This window comes from Ictalurus punctatus, chromosome 9, assembly GCF_001660625.3.
Source record: "Ictalurus punctatus breed USDA103 chromosome 9, Coco_2.0, whole genome shotgun sequence".
NCBI lineage: Eukaryota > Metazoa > Chordata > Actinopteri > Siluriformes > Ictaluridae > Ictalurus > Ictalurus punctatus.
In genome coordinates, this window is record NC_030424.2 from 30,702,183 (window position 1) to 30,719,871 (window position 17,689).

The 17,689-nt window shown below is 38.8% G+C and overlaps 1 protein-coding gene across 1 annotated transcript; it reads left to right on the forward strand.

Annotated features, from left to right (window-relative positions):
- The first annotated feature begins 1,531 nt into the window (after nucleotides 1–1,531).
- LOC108261668 (CUB and zona pellucida-like domain-containing protein 1) lies at nucleotides 1,532–11,526 on the forward strand. Its single transcript, XM_053682951.1, has 17 exons — nucleotides 1,532–1,607; nucleotides 1,905–1,937; nucleotides 3,070–3,168; nucleotides 3,516–3,557; nucleotides 3,738–3,770; nucleotides 3,929–4,050; nucleotides 4,172–4,208; nucleotides 4,631–4,781; nucleotides 4,908–5,092; nucleotides 5,302–5,400; nucleotides 5,577–5,612; nucleotides 6,039–6,177; nucleotides 6,932–7,143; nucleotides 8,734–8,909; nucleotides 9,396–9,787; nucleotides 10,932–11,176; nucleotides 11,391–11,526. The coding sequence occupies exons 1-17, from the start codon at nucleotides 1,538–1,540 to the stop codon at nucleotides 11,429–11,431; spliced, it is 2,112 nt and encodes a 703-aa protein (XP_053538926.1). The 5' UTR covers nucleotides 1,532–1,537; the 3' UTR covers nucleotides 11,432–11,526.
- Nucleotides 11,527–17,689: the final 6,163 nt, after the last annotated feature.

The window sequence follows — 17,689 nt, forward strand, 5'->3', positions numbered from 1 at the left end:
GGCTCAAAAGTAATCGGACAATTGACTTATAGGCATTTTTGTGACCAGGTGTGGCCTGTGTCCTCGTTGTTTCATGACAAATTAAGGAGATTAAAGGTCTGGAGTTGATTCCAAGTGTTGAATTTGCATTTGGTAGCTGTTCATGGGAACTCTCAATATGCGGTCCAAAGAGGTGCCAGTGCAAGTGAATGAGGTCATCATTAGGCTGAAAAAACAAACACAGGAACAGAAACAGTATGAGTGGCCAAAGCAACAATTTGGCACATTTTTAAAGGAATGCACTGGTGATATCAGCAACACCAAAAGGCCTGGAAGACCACAGAAGACAACTAAAGTAGATGAAGCACTGAATGTGTGTAGGCACCCTATTGTTATTGTAGATTTTCTTCATCTTCTGCTTCTGGCTAGGGTGTCTACGACAGCCCAAAGAACCATCTTGTAAAAAGTTGTGAAATTTGGCACATTGACTGGACAGGGTCTAAGGAATGTTCTCACCAAATTTGGGCCAAGTGCCACCTTTGGGACAAATTTGGGGCTAATTTGGTTGTACGTTTGTATCATAACTTTTGAACCATGTGTCAAAATGTAAAATCCAAGCATCCCTGGATCCCTGTTTCGAGACCAGTTCAGTGCACCCAAATTCCACCATCTTGGATTTGGTCAAAAACTACTTTTTTTTTTGGTCAAAAACTACTAGTTCTTTTCACTACTCCTCCAGCAAATTGAGTCTAATCATTACCAAATTTGGAACACATCATCTTCAGATTAAGCCTCACAAAAGTTATCAAAAGAATTTTGAATATCCAAACAGTTGTAATGTCTGTAAAGGGCCAACATCTATAACGGGCCAACAAATCTGACAGCGAAGCCACCAAATGACTTTGTGCACTGACATAAAACCTGGTAGGCACCTTCAGGACCATGACCTGAGGCTACGCAACAAATTTTGTGCCAGTACCAACTACTACTCTAATTTCTGCAACAATTTTAGCATGCCAATGAATGTGTGGCTCACCAAGTCTGGGTATTTGGCCCCTGAAAATGCTACTTGCAACATATTATTATTATTATTATTATTATTATTATTATTATTATTATTATTATTATTATTATTATTGCTAAAGCTACTGCATATATGTATACATACATTTTTAGATAATACATTTCTATATAATGCCTCTGTGTTCTACACAATGTACACATCTATAAAATATGGAGCCTATGCAGTAATAATAATATATTAAAACAATTATTATTATTGCTTTAGTTATTTTACATTTACATGCATGCCACTCTTTTATACTACATGTACTACAGACTGCAGTTAAATGGGATATAAAGGCCATTGTGTATTGTATAACCCTGCTAAGCACAGGTGAGATCAATAAGTACCATTAATCCCCCCGCTCCATTCCCACAGGTATATCTCTTTTACAGCATATTCCAGGACATTCCAGCGTCATGAGGAAGTGGTTTACTTCTCTTTTTGTGTCTATATAAACATCTGTGAGGACAGAAATTCTGCAGGTGAGACAAGATGGAGTTTGGATTCGTGATATTTTTGCTTAGCTCTGCTCTTTTCGGGCACAGCTCTGGATTCACAACACGTAAGTCTACAATCAGAAAAGTGCCGAACATTTAATTCTCATTAGTCTTCTGAATAATTGCTTTATGCTTTATTTAGAGTAGCAAAAAAAAAGCATTGTGCATTTTAATTGATGAGAATCTGTTCATCATCCTTTTGTTCACCACTTAAAAGTGTATCTGATATTATACATATTATGGAATAAAACACTCCATGTCATGCTGTTACAGGAAAATAATCAGCAATGTGTTGGTGTGATGAAGCAGTGTTTTATTCCTCTTTCCCTAATATTTCATTTTTATTTTGTCTTTTTAAATAGCTGATGCCACACCGTACTGGGACATAACAGCAGGTATGTAGATGGTAAATATAGATGAGCGATCCACTACAATAGCTGAGTGTTAGGATGTCTCTTATAGCACCAGTGACTCAGCACGTGTGTACGTTGTCCAGACAACAGGTGAGGTTTCATTATTAAATATTTAAATTATTAAACCATTAAATTATTAAACACTGGTGCTAATCTCAGAATTTCACAACTGAGTAATGAAGTCTATAAAATGGAAAAAAAAAAGTTCTGAGAAAAAATTAACAATTAAAGAAACGCTTTATAACTCCATTATAAGGGCCAGAGATTCAGAGTACTATAATGTAGTGACATTACATTTACAGAGTTTCGCAGACCAACTTTATCCAGAGCAACTTACATTTGCACAACTGAGCAGTTGAGGGCCTTGCTGAAGGGCCCAGCAGTGATTGCTTGGCAGTTAGTTACAGATACAGTTACATAGCACTTTTCTATGCACTCAAAGCGCTTTTCATAGTATGGTGGGGGGAGGGATCTCCTCAAACACCACTAGTGTGTAGCGTCCAACTGGATGATGCGACGGCAGCCATAGTGCTCCAGATCTCCCACCACCCACCAGTTATTAGTGGAGAGGAGAGCATGATGTAGCCAATTCAGAGATGGGGATTATTAGGGGGCCGTGATAGAGAAGGGCCAGTGGGGGAATTTCACCAGGACACCAGGGTTATACCCCTACTCTTTTACCATAAGTGTCGCGGGATTTGTAATGACCACAGAGAGTCAGGACCTCGGTTTAACATCTACAAAAGACGTCGCTGTTTTTACAGTTTAGAGTCCACATCAGTATACTGAGCCATTACCCCTCACACAGACCACAGGGTGAGCATCCCCTGCTGGCCTCACTAATAAATACCATTTCCAGCAGCAAACTTAGCTTTCCCCAGGAAGTCTCTCATCGAGGTACAAGCCAGGCTCAACCCTGCTTAGCTTCAGTAGGACACCAAGCAAGAACTGCAGTGAGATAGTGCTCTAGCGTTGCTGGGATTTAAACTCATGACCTTCCAAACCAACAATTTACAAACCAACATCTTAACCACTGCACTACCATTGCCATTTCACCTCAATGTCATTTAATTGTAATAATGGTATGAGTTATAATTATTATTGTCTGTTGTAGGTCATTATTCCTGCCGGTATAACTGCGGCTACAATTTGGGTTGGTGTTCCTGCTCCAGCTCCTGTCAGTACTACGGAAACTGCTGTCACGATTATTACAGTGAGAACTATTTATTTATTTATTTATTTTAAATCTAGTTAATGTAATAAAGTTTAAAAAATCTAGTTAACGTAAGATATATGTATTTTTTTAGTCCTAAATTAACATTACTATTTATTATGAAATGTTTCAATCGGTAAATTAAAAAAAAAAAAGATTTTACTTTTACTTTTGTATTTATTTTTTTTCTTTTCGTTCTTTCCCTTGTTGATAGGATGCAGAGTTATAAACAGATGGAAAGCGCTAGTGACAGTGTGAAATCAGTAGTAGTGTTTACAAAAATGCAGACTCACAGAAATGTGATGTTTAATACATACAGTGTGAACTTTTTACCATTTTTCATATAGATTATTGTTTCACCCCCACAACAACACCAACAACAACACCAGGTAAAAATGTAATTGTCTTTAACCGGTGTATTCTCAGTAAAACTGCTCTGTCTCCTCCATTATTTCTCTTCATTTGGATCTAGAAATCGTTTCTGTTTCTCCATTCTAGACCTTCTTCCATTCTTTAGTTTCCTATTTACTTAAACGTCCCTAACTGAATATTTTCTCACTGTGTTTAAGAACCCACGACGGCCGAAAGCTTTCTGACAGAAGGTAATGTTTCAGTAACAAATACTGACGTACTGAATCAGCAATCATGTTAATGTTAAATGAATGAATTGATTTTGAGTTGATATATTATTAAATGTCAGATTTGTTTAGTTTAATTTATTTCATTTGATTTGACTTTTAAAAAAAAAATTTATTTATAGATTATATTAGCTGCAGGGATCGTTGTGGTTTTAATGGTGCGCTCTGTTCCTGCACCAGCTCCTGTCGTTACTATGGAAACTGCTGCAATGATTATTACGGTGAGGAAAAATATTTATTCATAGTTATTAATTCCCATAAATATATAAAAACACATATTTCACATATATATTGTACACATATTAAAACACGGCATGTTTTTATCTGTGCTAATGTATTTGATTTTCTTTGTGTCTCTCGTATAGATTATTGTTTTCCCACAACAACAGGTACAGGTCCTCTGTAAAACCTTCAGTCCTCTGTTTACACTACAGTGACGTTAAGGTGAGGCTGTATTTCATATTTACTCTGTTTAAATAGGTTATGACATGACCACAGAAGATATGCTGAAAACAGGTGCATGTTTATTATTCAATACCGTTGTACTGGTGATAATTTATGACAGAGAAACATGATTAACTGATACAGAGGTGATGTAAAAATGTCTTGAATGCATGTTCAGTGAGAAGGCGTCATTAAATGCACTCCATCATTAATAACTGCTTTACTTAACACAGTCTACATACATAATATACCACAGCACTGTTCAGTTCTGGATTTGTGATTGGTCAGAAGGTGTTGATTAATTTTAGGCAGTGTGACGATGGCCATCGTATAGGGGTACTTATATGTGTGATAGTGTTTAAAACCGTGGTGTGTTTCAGGTGGAGCTCCATGTGGTGGAAATCTGACTCAGTCACAAGGGGAATTTTTCAGCCCCAATTATCCCAATTATTATCCCAATTACGCACACTGCACATGGAGCCTGCTGGCCGGAGAACTGCAGGTGGTTTCGTTAAACTTCCCGTTCGTCGAGTAAGAAATCACCTTCCTGTTTCTCACCTGCTGATAAATCATACCTGACTTTGTTTACATCTTTATCATTTAAGAATATTTGTCTGTGGTTAGTCTGTAAGGCTAGTTTCATTACACTTTCTTCAGTTTGGAGTCATGCTGTGACTTTATCCGCGTGTACGACGGTCCGACTGCTCAGCATTCACTTTTGGGTTCTGTGACTGGAAATCAGAGAGCTACCTTCAACTCCAGCAGCAGATACATGACCGTCGTTTTCTCCAGTGACATCAGCGTGACTCGACAAGGTTTTCGGGCTGAATGGACTTTCAAATGTACGTATTTGTTCAACTTATTTAAATTCAATTTCAGTTTGTGTTTGTGTGAGCAGAACTCATCTATCCAACTGTCCAGCACACATTAACCTGCTAATGTCATTGCTACATGCTGTAAGGAATGTCTGTGATATATAAATTCAAAGACATACCTTTGAAATGATAATTTTGAAATGTGTGTGTGTGTGTGTGTGTGTGTGTGTGTACAGCTGCTCCAATGTGTAAGGACCGATGTGGCAGCAGCAACAGCAGATGCTCCTGTGAGAGTTCATGTGAACGATATGGAAGATGCTGTCACGATTATTATGGTAACGAACATGTCCATTTATTATTTTTAAATAGTCTGTCCTTCTGCCTGTCCCTTGGTCTTCCTGTTTGTCTCTCGAGCTGTCTGTCTGTCTGTCTGTCTGTCTGTGTAGACATGTTGGAGTTTGGAGTATGAAATGAAAGTTCTAGTGTTTATTGTATTTATTTAATTTTTCAGATTATTGTTACTATGTGACGCCAACTCCTGTACCAGGTGAGCTCTTTACCTTAGCTTGGGTCAGCATGTGGCCTCTTTTACAATTCCAATTGATTTAACTAACTAACTAACTAACTAACTAACTAACTAACTAACTAACTAACTAACTAACTAACAGTAACATCTTGCCTTACTTGTAAAACTCTTATTTACATTACAGACATTTTTATTACATATTTTATTTATATTTATCATTTGATCCCAGAATATTGATTATATTTGTCATAATTATTGAATATTTTAATGATAAATTTAATTATATGTATTTGTATATTTCATAAAATATGCTTTATTATATACTTCATGTTGGTGTTTTTATTTTTATTTTTATTATTACTATTATAGTTTGGAAAAATTAGCCTAGCAATGTGTGTGTGTGTGTGTGTGCGTGTGTGTGCGTGTATGTGTGTTTACACTCTACAGCCTGTGGGGGGAGTCTTCAGGGCTCAGGCTCCATCTCCAGCCCTTACTACCCCAGTTATTACCATGACAACGCGTATTGTGTGTGGCAGCTCTCGGCTCCGGCAGGACAGACCGTCTTCCTCTCGTTCCAGGACTTAGAGTCAGTCCATTTCCCAAATTTTACTTTCACTGTATACATCTGCTACTTGTTCAAATTACATCTGAATTATCACAATAAATCACTTATTTATTTATTTATTTATAATAAATTCATAAATACTTTTTTCATAAAAACACTATTTTTATGATGGTTCCCTTTGCTGAGTGAATTAATCTATTTATATTCAATATAAATGTACAGCTGCGGTCGGAAGTTTACATACACTCATCATGGACTTGAATGTCATGGCAATATTGCGCTTTCAATCATTTCTTTGAACTTTTCTTTTTCTGGGGCAGAATGATTGTACAACATACATCTTGGTTCACAAGTTTTTATTTATTTGGGGTTTTCTGTAATCAACACAGGGTCACAGGTCAAAAATATACATACAGCACACCTCATATTTAGTTGAATGTCCCTTAGCAAGTTTCACCTCGAGCAGACGCTTTTGATAGCCATCAACCAGCTTCTGGCAGAATTCTGGTTGGATATTTTGCAATATTCACATTATATTTACTTTAATTAAAAGCGGGGTATTTCAGAAGTAAAACACATCTTGCTATGACTTTTTAAATATATGATTTGTTTCACTTCATCTTTTTAATATTTGTGTTAATTGTAGATATGAATTGAATAATTTGTTTTAATTTTTAGTAAATCCATCGAGTGCTCTACTTATTTATCTGTCTGTCTATATCTGTGTTTGTGTGTGTGTGTGTGTGTGTGTGTGTGTGTGTGTGTGTGTGTGTAGTCTGGAACACTGCTGCTACTGTGATTATGTGAATGTGTATGATAGTCCGTCCACCGCGTACCGCTTGATAGGAAAGCTCTGTCAGAATAGCACAAGCCACCTGGACTTCCAGTCGTCCTCGTCCTACATGACCGTGATGTTCAGGAGTGACTACTCTGGGGTTGGGCGTGGCTTTAAAGCCCATTTCAGTTCCTCCCTCAACCAAAACACAGGTACACAGTCCATTATAAAACAGAGTTCTATGAAACACAAAGTTTGATGATAACACTTTCCTCTGAGTGTGTTACGCTGCTCTGTGTCTCTGCATGAGCAGTGGTTTGTGAACCTTCTGGTGTAGCATGTCTTAGCCCTCACCTTCCCTGGTTGGTAGCTGTTTTATGATAAGAGAGAGCTAGCTGGTGGACCAAAACCAAATTAAGGAGAAAATGGTTGGAACTCAAAAAAAAAAAAGAAAAAAAGAAAAAACAGCACAGAACACAAATAAAACCAGCTAGTTGAAGCCAAAGCCTACAAAAGGCTTTGATGATTTTTTTGTCTCGTTCTTGACTTATTTTCATTTAGACTTGACCTTGCCTTCGCCTTGACTCCCTTAAGACTCAGTTTTGACTTGGTCTTGGCTGGTCCTGGTCTTAAACTTGTTTTGGAATTGGCAAGGTCAGTCTAAAGTAGAGCCATACAGACAATTCTTTATGTGTCCAAAATTCAGGTGATGTGCCCAAATCCTTCCAACCAAGAAAGACCATCTGCCAGAAAAATTTCACCTAAAAACGTCTTAATGCACCAGCAGTAGTTGGATATGCATCATATATTACTAGGAGGCCAAGCAACTTATTCTTATTTTGTGTCTTTTTCCTCTTCTTCTTCTTCTTCTGGGTTGGGTGTCTATGGCAGCCCATAGAACCATCTGGTTCTATGGGCTGTACCAAATTTGCGAAATTTGGTACAGTGATTGGGGAGGGTCTAGGGAACATTCTGACCAAATCTGGCCAAGTGCTGGCAACAATCTCGCCCCATCATTGGGTCAAATTTTGATCAATTTGGAAGTATGTTTATGGTCATAACTTTTGAACCGTGTCCAAAATTTAAAAGCCAGGCATCCCTGGATTCCATGGGTTGAGATTAGTTCAATTCCTACAAATTTTGTCCAATCATCAACAAATTTAGCAGTCATCATCTTCAGAGTAAGCATCACAAAATTTATCAACAGAATTTTAAATACTCCAGATGTTTTGCCTATAATGAGCCAACGAATCTGACAGCGAAGCTGCCAAACAGGAACAGGAAGTATCTCAGTGACTTTGCCCACTGAAAGAGAATGTTGTAGGCAACTGCAGGAGCATGACATGAGCCTATACAACAGATTTAGTGACAGCATCACCTACTGGACAAAAGTTACAACAACATGCTTAAAATGTTTACATCTAACTGCATTTTTGTTACTCCGCCTCCAAATTTTGGCCAATCTTCACCAAATTTTGCTTACATTAGCATGTGACCTGTCTGATCAAAGGTTATCAGAGGAATTTTGATTTTCATAACAGTCCTCCTGTAAAGCACTGGCAAATGCCAAAAACAGGATGTGAGGGTGTATCTCAACAATGCATCAATGTGTCATGAAACTTGATAAGTATCTTCAGTACTATGCCAGCAATGTACCCAAGATGTTTTTTGTTTGTGCCAATTTGTGGTCAAGAACTACATTGCTATGTAGTGAACACTATAGAGGTTGGTAATGAAATACAAAGAACACAATAACTAGATGCATGTTTATAGTTTAATGTCAAACGTTGAATGTCGTGCAGCCCGTGTGGATTGCTCCTCTGACTCGATGAACATTGCCATCCGTAAATCCTACCTGGACTCACTGGGATTCAGCTGGTATGACCTTTATCTTGATGACCATCGCTGCAGAGCTTCAACTGACAACTACTATGTCACCTTCAACTTCCGTCTCCATAGCTGCAGCACCAGGAGAACGGTAACACTACACTTTATACAATATTACATAGCATCCAGTGATCCAGTGAAATCCCACAATGCACTGCAGTAGGGTAATGTCATGAACCGCACAAAGTACACTCTCAGGTACTGAATTACCCACAATGCAATATCTGACCGGACGTTTGTGGATGGTCAGGTGTCCAGAAACGTTTGGCCAAATTGTGTACCATCAGTCAAAAAACCCTGTTGGAGAGGTTAGTACAGTAAGACAAAAAAAAACAAAAACAAACAAACAAACAAACAAAAAAACACAGGACAAGTATTGGTTGTTTTTTTAATTTATTGTTATTTTAAAATAACAAAGTACTGGATGGTGGGTGGGAATTGAAGACCAAATTAAGGAGAAAATGAGAAAATAACATTGCAACTCTGGAGGATAAATGTGTTGTCAGTCAAACTTTAGCTAATGGTGCTTAATTTTATATGCACTTATATGTACGTATTTATGTGCACTTCCCCCCAGACCGAGAATGGACGTATTATCTACACCAATAATGTGCGAGCAGCTCAACCAACGTCGGGTGAGATCACCCGAAATAATACAGAGTTCCCGTTGGTTGTGAGATGTGTGATGGAGCGTGATTCTTCAGTCGAGATTCTTTATGAGGCCAAAGAGATTACAAATGCAGCTATCAGTGGAACGGGTCGGTTCAACACCACCATGGCCTTTTACCCATCCAGCAGCTTTTACTACCCCATCACCGATTCCCCGTACCGAGTGAACCTCAATCAGCAACTGTACGTGCAGGTGCAGCTAACTCCAGCCGAACCAAGCCTCCATCTGTTCATGGACTCCTGTGTGGCCTCACCAAACCACAACTACAGCAGCCGCACCTATGACCTTATACGCAATGGGTACAACACACACACACTCACACTCACGCACAACTATAACAAGTACACTGACACAAGCAACATTGGTACACATATTCTTGTCCCTGTAAACCAATAGCAATACCTCAGTGGACCCACCTTTTAAAGGCAACACAAATAATAGTGTGAGCGTGTGTAGCTGATTGTCAGGGTTCAAGATGTGAGTTACACTTGGCCCAACTATTACCCCCTACCAAGCAGGATGTTAGTGATAAGCTAACATTGTGTCAGGCATAGTGAGTTGTATACAGGAATGGTTTCATTGAAGGTTGAGATAAAGTCAACAAATAGCATCTAACACTAGGATCCTCAGGCTTAAGGAGTTGGAGGAGGTTATGTAACCCCATTATAATGTAACTGAGGTAATAAAGTAATGTAGCTGCATTATAAACTGACCTGTTAGTCCTATATGTGAACTGCAGTTATTCCAGTAGGATATGTGCCCCACCTGCTACCTCCTATGAGTCAGGAAGTTAGTGATCCCTAGATCCAACTAGGCAGGCATAGTATGTTGGGAAAATGTAGTGGAAGAGATCAGAAATGATTGTAGTTAAGGTTGAGCTGAAGTCTACCGATAGTTCCCAAGTGTAGGCTCCACAGGTGCCTTGAAATTATAGTCAGTATTTCTTGTTATTGGTGATGGTTTTCCATGCTGATACTGGGTTACACGTTAAGTCTTTCAGCTCTTCAGAGAAGTTTCTTTTGACTGCTCAAATACCCCTAGATTGTGTGTCTATGGTCGGGGCACTCACAATAGCAGATCACAACTGTAAACATCAATGAAATGGTTCAAATACCATCAAAGACTTTTACCGCTCCAGTAGTTTTTCCTACACCAGCACTGATTTCCTCACCTGAGTAAACCTCAATCAGGAACTGTTTACCCTTCAGCTTCTCTGAGGGGTGTTTTTGTTGCCCACAGTAGATCCTATTCCTTGTTGTACAGGTAGTTGTTCTCTCTTTGGTAGACATCTGTAACCTACAAAGCTGCCTAGGAATGTAAATGAAGTTGTATAAGGTGTCATAATATCCATGAACTCTTTAAGACCACTGCTTGCTATGTGCTGTCTCTATTTAGACAGTTCATGTAACAATGATGTATTTATTTTTGTCTTTATCATTTCAGCTGTCAGAGAGACAACACGGCAAACATATACAGAAATGGAAATCGTTACTTCGCTCAGTTCAGCTTCAGCGCATTCAAGTTCCTGAGCACACACAACCAGGTGTTCCTCAAGTGTGATGTCATTATCTGCCCTGACAACGACTACAACTCACGATGTCGCCAAGGATGCCGTTATCGCAGGAAACGAAGCACTAGCTCTGATCACCACACTGAGGTCCTCATCCTTGGGCCAATCACACTCAAAGGTCAGAGGACAACTTGTGAATTTTGAGTAGGGACTTTGAAAGACTCTTATTATGCAAAAAGTGTAGAGGACAATCCCGTAATTCTGTTTACTACATAATATGGTGGACAGACATTTTAAGGAGGCGATGTATCATAAACTGCGATAAACAGAAAAGCAGGCTTATTATGTATTCAGAATAGTATTTATTTATTTATTTATTTATTTATTTACAGGTCCAGAGGAGGCTGAGGCCAAGACGGAGGACAAGGAGTGAACTCACACTGACTGATTAATTAATCACTTAAATATAGTTAACACTGAATAATAATCTGAATAAGCTTCCTCTATTAAAGCATTATCTAAAGGCAAGCTGGTGTGGTGTCATTGGTGTTATGATCAGAAAATTATTATATTTATCTGTTAAAATCTGAAGAACTTATATATACACAGTACCTAAAAGAAAGTGACTGTAGAGCAGTAGTTTAAACGTGTTGTGCTACACCACCAGATACCACTGGTTATGAGAAGACAGTTCTAGCAATGAAAATCTTATAGCAACACTAGCTGAAATGACAAGCACAAGATTCTTTGTTCACACAGAACGATGATAAAATTTAATAAAGAAAACACTCTATGTCATAGGGAAATCAACAACAACAACAACAACAGAATGGTGTGATGTTATCACCTCATTTATTAAAGAATGTCCTACTTTTGATCTATTTATTGTTAGGTTTAATGTTGTAGAATGGCCACAAATCAAGTTAGTTGATGTTCTCAATTATGTTATAGCAGCTATAAAAAGTTGTTCCCTCACCAACCTCTCTTTATCTCTCTCTTGAGGTAAACAAGACAAAAAAAACTTAAAGAAAAGAAAAAAATTATAATAACCTGGTTGCATAAGTATGCACACCCCTTAACTAATACTTAATTAAAGCACATTTTGCTTGTAATACAGCACTCAGTGATTTTGAGTCTAAAGTTGAGTCTACCAAGGTAGCACATCGTCATTTGGCAATTTTATTACACGCTTCATTGCAAAAATGTTCCAAGACAAGATCACCTGATTAAACAGGTGGAATCAGCTGTGGCTCCTGCTTGGTTGGGAATGAAAACCTGCACCCACACCGGCCCTTTCCGGATAAGATCGGACACGCCTGATCTAGATCTATCAAACTGCAATATGATCTCCTGTGCACAGAACTCTTTAAAGTCGTTCCACAGGTTTTCAACAGGATTTACATCTGGGCTTGGCCTGGGCCATTCCAACCGATGATCTTCTTCTTCTGAAGCCATTCCTTTGTTGACTTAGATGACAGACATCAGCTTAATAAATTTGCGGAATGTGTGAATGACATTAGACACTGGATGCTGGAATTTCTTCTCAGTAACTGACAAGACAGAAGTACTTCTACTAGAACCACAGACAGATAGATGTAATCTTTCTGAGTATGTAGTACCACTTGATGGCCTTTCAGTCATATCATATTACGCCCTTACCCTAAAAACTGTTGTGTGATTATAGATGATCACATCAGTCACCTGATCCTGCAAACTTCTGCAACTCTCTTCTCACTGGTCTCTGTTTGTATGCTGTATTCATGTCCTGAGGTTCTCTCACGCACCTCCCCTACGTCAGCTGTCTTTGCATTCCAGACCTCAACAGGCTGCACCACATAATTCACCCTGGTTCAGATCCAGACTGTCCTTCTCTAAGTTCTAAAAAGACCAGGACCTTGTGTTTGTGTGAGGTGTGTTCTATCGATAACCTTTTATTAACAAAGTTGTATGTTAAATTGTAAATTAAACATAGAGGTACATATCTGAGTTCAAAAATTGCTGTCTCTCTTCATAGAATGAAGAGATTGCTTCATTGAATGCTTAATTGACTTATAGGCATTTTTGTGACAAGGTGTGGCCTGTGTCCTCGTTGTTTCATGACAAATTAAGGAGATTAAAGGTCTGGAGTTGATTCCAAGTGTTGAATTTGCATTTGGTAGCTGTTCATGGGAACTCTCAATATGCGATCCAAAGAGGTGCCAGTGCAAGTGAATGAGGTCATCATTAGGCTGAAAAAACAAACACAGGAACAGAAACAGTATGAGTGGCCAAAGCAACAATTTGGCACATTTTTAAAGGAATGCACTGGTGATATCAGCAACACCAAAAGGCCTGGAAGACCACAGAAGACAACGAAAGTAGATGAAGCACTGAATGTGTGTAGGCACCCTATTGTTATTGTACCTTTTCTTCATCTTCTGCTTCTGGCTAGGGTGTATACGACAGCCCAAAGAACCATCTTGTAAAAAGTTGTGAAATTGATGAATGTTGATGTGTTGATGAATGTGCGGCTCACCGAGTCTGGGTTCATGGCCCCCGAAAATGGTGGTTGCAACATATTATTATTATTATTATTATTATTATTATTATTATCATTATTATCATTATTTATTTGTTTATTTATTTATTTATTTATTTATTTATTTGCTAAAGCTACTGCATAGATGTATACATATATTTTTAGCAAGAGTTAATGCTGGTATAGCATAAGGAAATAGCAGCAATGTGCAGAAAGTAGTTTTGAATAGCATTTTATTGAAGGGAAACAATAGTAATTATTATTCCACTGTCTGTTGAAGTCTGGATTCTGGTCAGAAGTTGTTCCTTAATTTCATTAATTGTAAATTAATTTGTTTTGTTTAACCCAGTATTTTGGTTTTGTGTTAACACCTTTGAGTTCAGTTTGAAGTTTTAATTCTGATGGTGGAACAGTAAGTAAGTGTGTGTGTGTGTGTGTGTGTGTGTGTGTGTGTGTGTGTGTGTGTGTGTGTGCGTGCGAGTATGTGTGTGGGTGTGTGTGTGTGTGTGTGTTTTGTACTACATGTACTACAGGCCGCAGTTAAACAGGTTATAAAGGCCATTGTCTATAGTATAACCCGACTTAACACAAATGTCTGGAATGCAGACAGGTGAGATCAACAAATAATATTAAACCCCATACCTGCATTCCCACATGTATCTCTCTATTACAGCATATTCCAGGACATGAGCGTCATAAGGAAGTGGTTTATTTCTCCTCTTGTTGTCTATATAAACCTCTGTGAGGACAGAAATTCTGCAGGTGAGACAAGATGGAGTTTGGATTCGTGATATTTTTGCTCAGCTCTGCTCTTTTCGGGCACAGCTCTGGATTCACAACACGTAAGTCTGCAATTAATCTTTTGAATAATTACTTGCTTTATGTTTTATTTAGAGTAGCAAAAATAAAAGCATTGTGCATTTTAATTGATGAGAATCTGTTCATCATCCTTTTGTTCACTACTTTAAAGGTAACTCTGATGTTATACATATTATGCAATAAAACACTCCATGTCATGCTGTTACAGGAAAACAATTGTTCAAAAGTTGTGGTACATTGTAACACACAATTATATACATATAACTGTACAAATGAACAAACCAGGCATAACTTCAGGGTGGGCCAAGGCCAAAATAATAAACAAAAGAATTCTACTGTTAGGTAGCTAGCTTACCTAAAAGGAAAATAACAAAGAAAATACAAATACTTCCCTAACTACCTAAGCCAAAAACAGAGACAAAGGGATCCCCTCCCAAAAGAAATGTCAGCAAACACCCCTACTGCCAAGTGCCAAGTGCAAAATATATACAGTCGTGAAGAGTATACACTTAAACAGAAGCAGGGACAACCAAACTCAATGTCAAAAATCAGGCAAGAGTCAAAACCAGAAGAGCAGTCAGAATACAGAATTCGATAGTCACAAGGGCGAGCAACACGAACTAAAGAATCTCCTAACAACAGCTCACACGTAACCACCTCCAACATCCCACACCATTCTCACTCCACTTCCTCTTTAAATATGATCGTCAATTAGTGATGTCATCCTGGGAGATGGGAGCAAAGTAGGCTAGGGCAGGCTGGAACTCTGAAAGGGAGTTCAGACCTGCGCACAAAATATGGCAGAGCACACACAAAAAACTTCCCATCCCAAATCTAGCGGGTTTCTCCATTCTAGCCCTTCTTCCATTCTGTAGTTTCCTATTTACTTAAACGTCTCTAACTGAATATTTTCTCACTGTGTTTAAGAACCCACGACGACAGAAAGCTCACTGACAGCAGGTAATGTTTCAGTACCGAATACTGATGTACTGAATCAGCAATCATATGAATATTAAAGGAATGAATTGATTTTGAGTTGATCTGTTATTAAATGTCAGATTTGTTTAGTTTAATTTATTTCATTTGATTTGACTTTTTTTTTTTTTTAGATTACATTAGCCATCTTATAGGGGTACTTATATGTGTGATAGTGTTTAAAACCGTGGTGTGTTTCAGGTGGAGCTCCATGTGGTGGAAATCTGACTCTGGGGAATTTTTCAGCCCCAATTATCCCAATGATTATCCCAATAATGCAAACTGCACATGGAGCCTGCTGGCTGGAGAACTGAAGGTGGTTTTGTTAAACTTCACGTTCGTTGCGTAAGAAATCACCTTCCTGTTTCTCACCTGCTGATAAATCATACCTGACTTTTATTTATTTATTTATTTATTTATTTATTTTTATATCTTTATTATTTAAGAATATTTGTCTGTGGTTAGTCTGTAAGGCTAGTTTCGTTACACTTTCTTCAGTGTGGAGTCAGGCTATGACTTTATCCGCGTGTACGACGGTCCGACTGCTCAGCATTCAGTTTTGGGTACTTTGAGTGGAACTCAGAGAGCTACCTTCAACTCCAGCAGCAGATACATGACCGTCGTTTTCTCCAGTGACTACATCGAGACTCGACAAGGTTTTCGAGCAGAATGGGCTTTCATAGGTAAGTGTTATTTAATCTCATTTCAACTCCATTCATTTTGTTTATGGACAGTTCAGTGAAAAAATGATGAAAATAAATGTGATAAAAATCAATCAATCAATCAATCAATAAATAAATAATGCGCATTTACCAATGGCCGTGGTAGAAACCACTACCGAACATGCGGTTAAAAGGAAAATAATCAACTTCGGGGTGGTAACAGCAACGCCACTTCAATGGTCTGTTGAAGACTGTAGCATTAGGAGAACTTTCTTCTCAGGGTTCTGATTCAGGATAAATACATTTCAAAATCCATCACAGAAAACAGGTCACAGCGAAGGAGACCGTCATTTTGTTCAGAAGAGTGAAAAAGAAAGTGTGTAAAATGATGAACAGAACTGTTCCCCCGATGGAGGAGTAACTTTTTAGTAACGTATTGATTTTTAAAATACATTATGATATTTTCTCAAACCAAATGAAACTTTCACACTTTTACTGTGTTTACAACACTGATACTGTGTTCCCATTCAAAGGGAACTTCGACATTGCATTTAGCATAACAGTATGGGAACGCCTTGTGCGCGTGACCGGTATCTGAAGCTTGTGTAAAATCATGCCTCTACTTATAGGCCTGCCATGATCAGGTGACGTGGCAATTAAGCGCATCGCATGACATATATATATATATATATATATATATGGCACCTCTGAACCACGCCACCAGCCTTATTATCTTCAGCGGGACTGCATGTCTGTTGTTTGTGCGAGGGAGGCACAGAAGGCGAGTGTGGCGGGCTGCCTCCCCTGCGCAGAGAGCCAGGGGGACCGGGCGGCCACAGCCTGCTAAGAGGCCTGATCTAAGAATGATCATAAAAGCAAAGCAGGCAAGGAAGGAACGGTCCTGAGGGGCCGTGGAGGGACGTATCAGGGGACATGAGGTTGTTCGGGCACTTAGCCCCCAGTGCTACTGTAGGGCCTGCCCTGGCCAAGGCCATTCCACGTTTTAAGCCTTCTCTGGTCAGAGAGCTGTCACAGGTCATATATGACCTGCTCATATCAATAGTAGTCCAAAGCCTTCCTTATGGTTTTTAAGTGGTACCATCCTCGGTAATCTCATTGATCTTTAGGCCGTCCATGTCGGGCCATCCTCTCCACCTGCTAACCTGCTAAATCTTTGCTACACGCTTTAAGGACTGTCCGTGGCATGTACACATCTAAATTCCAAGACATACCTTTTAAATAACAGGGCCGAATTCAGCAAAACAGCCAAAAATGACGAAAAATAGAGCTCTCCCATTGTCAAGTTACGGAGGTGAAGATGGATGCAAGTGCAGAATTTTATTGTGAACAGCGCAAAAATAACGGCTAACACGGCGAGTCAACACAAAGCAACAACATTTTTGATTTGGATGTATACTTTGGGTCATTGTCCTGCTGAAAGGTGAAATTTCTTTTCATCTTCAGCTTACTAGCAGACACCTGAAGGTTTTGCATCTATCTAAAATCGGCCGGTATTTGTAGCTATTCATGATTCCCTCCACCTTGATAAATGCCCTGCTTCTGGCTGAAGAAAATCAGCCGTAATGCATGATGCTGCCACCACCGTGCTTCACCGTAGCTACGGTGCTCTTTTGGTGATGTGCCTTTTGTTTGCACCAAATATACCTTTTGGAATCAGAACTACAGGAATCAGCCCAGAACTACACGGGAGGATCTT

Bases quoted from the DNA above. Each gene is read 5' to 3' on its own strand.
- LOC108261668 (XM_053682951.1), top strand. From the start codon at position 1,538: ATGGAGTTTGGATTCGTGATATTTTTGCTTAGCTCTGCTCTTTTCGGG. The intron at 7,144-8,733 runs GTACACAGTCCA...AATGTCGTGCAG, and splicing joins CTCCCTCAACCAAAACACAG to CCCGTGTGGATTGCTCCTCT. The intron at 9,788-10,931 runs GTACAACACACA...TTATCATTTCAG, and splicing joins TATGACCTTATACGCAATGG to CTGTCAGAGAGACAACACGG.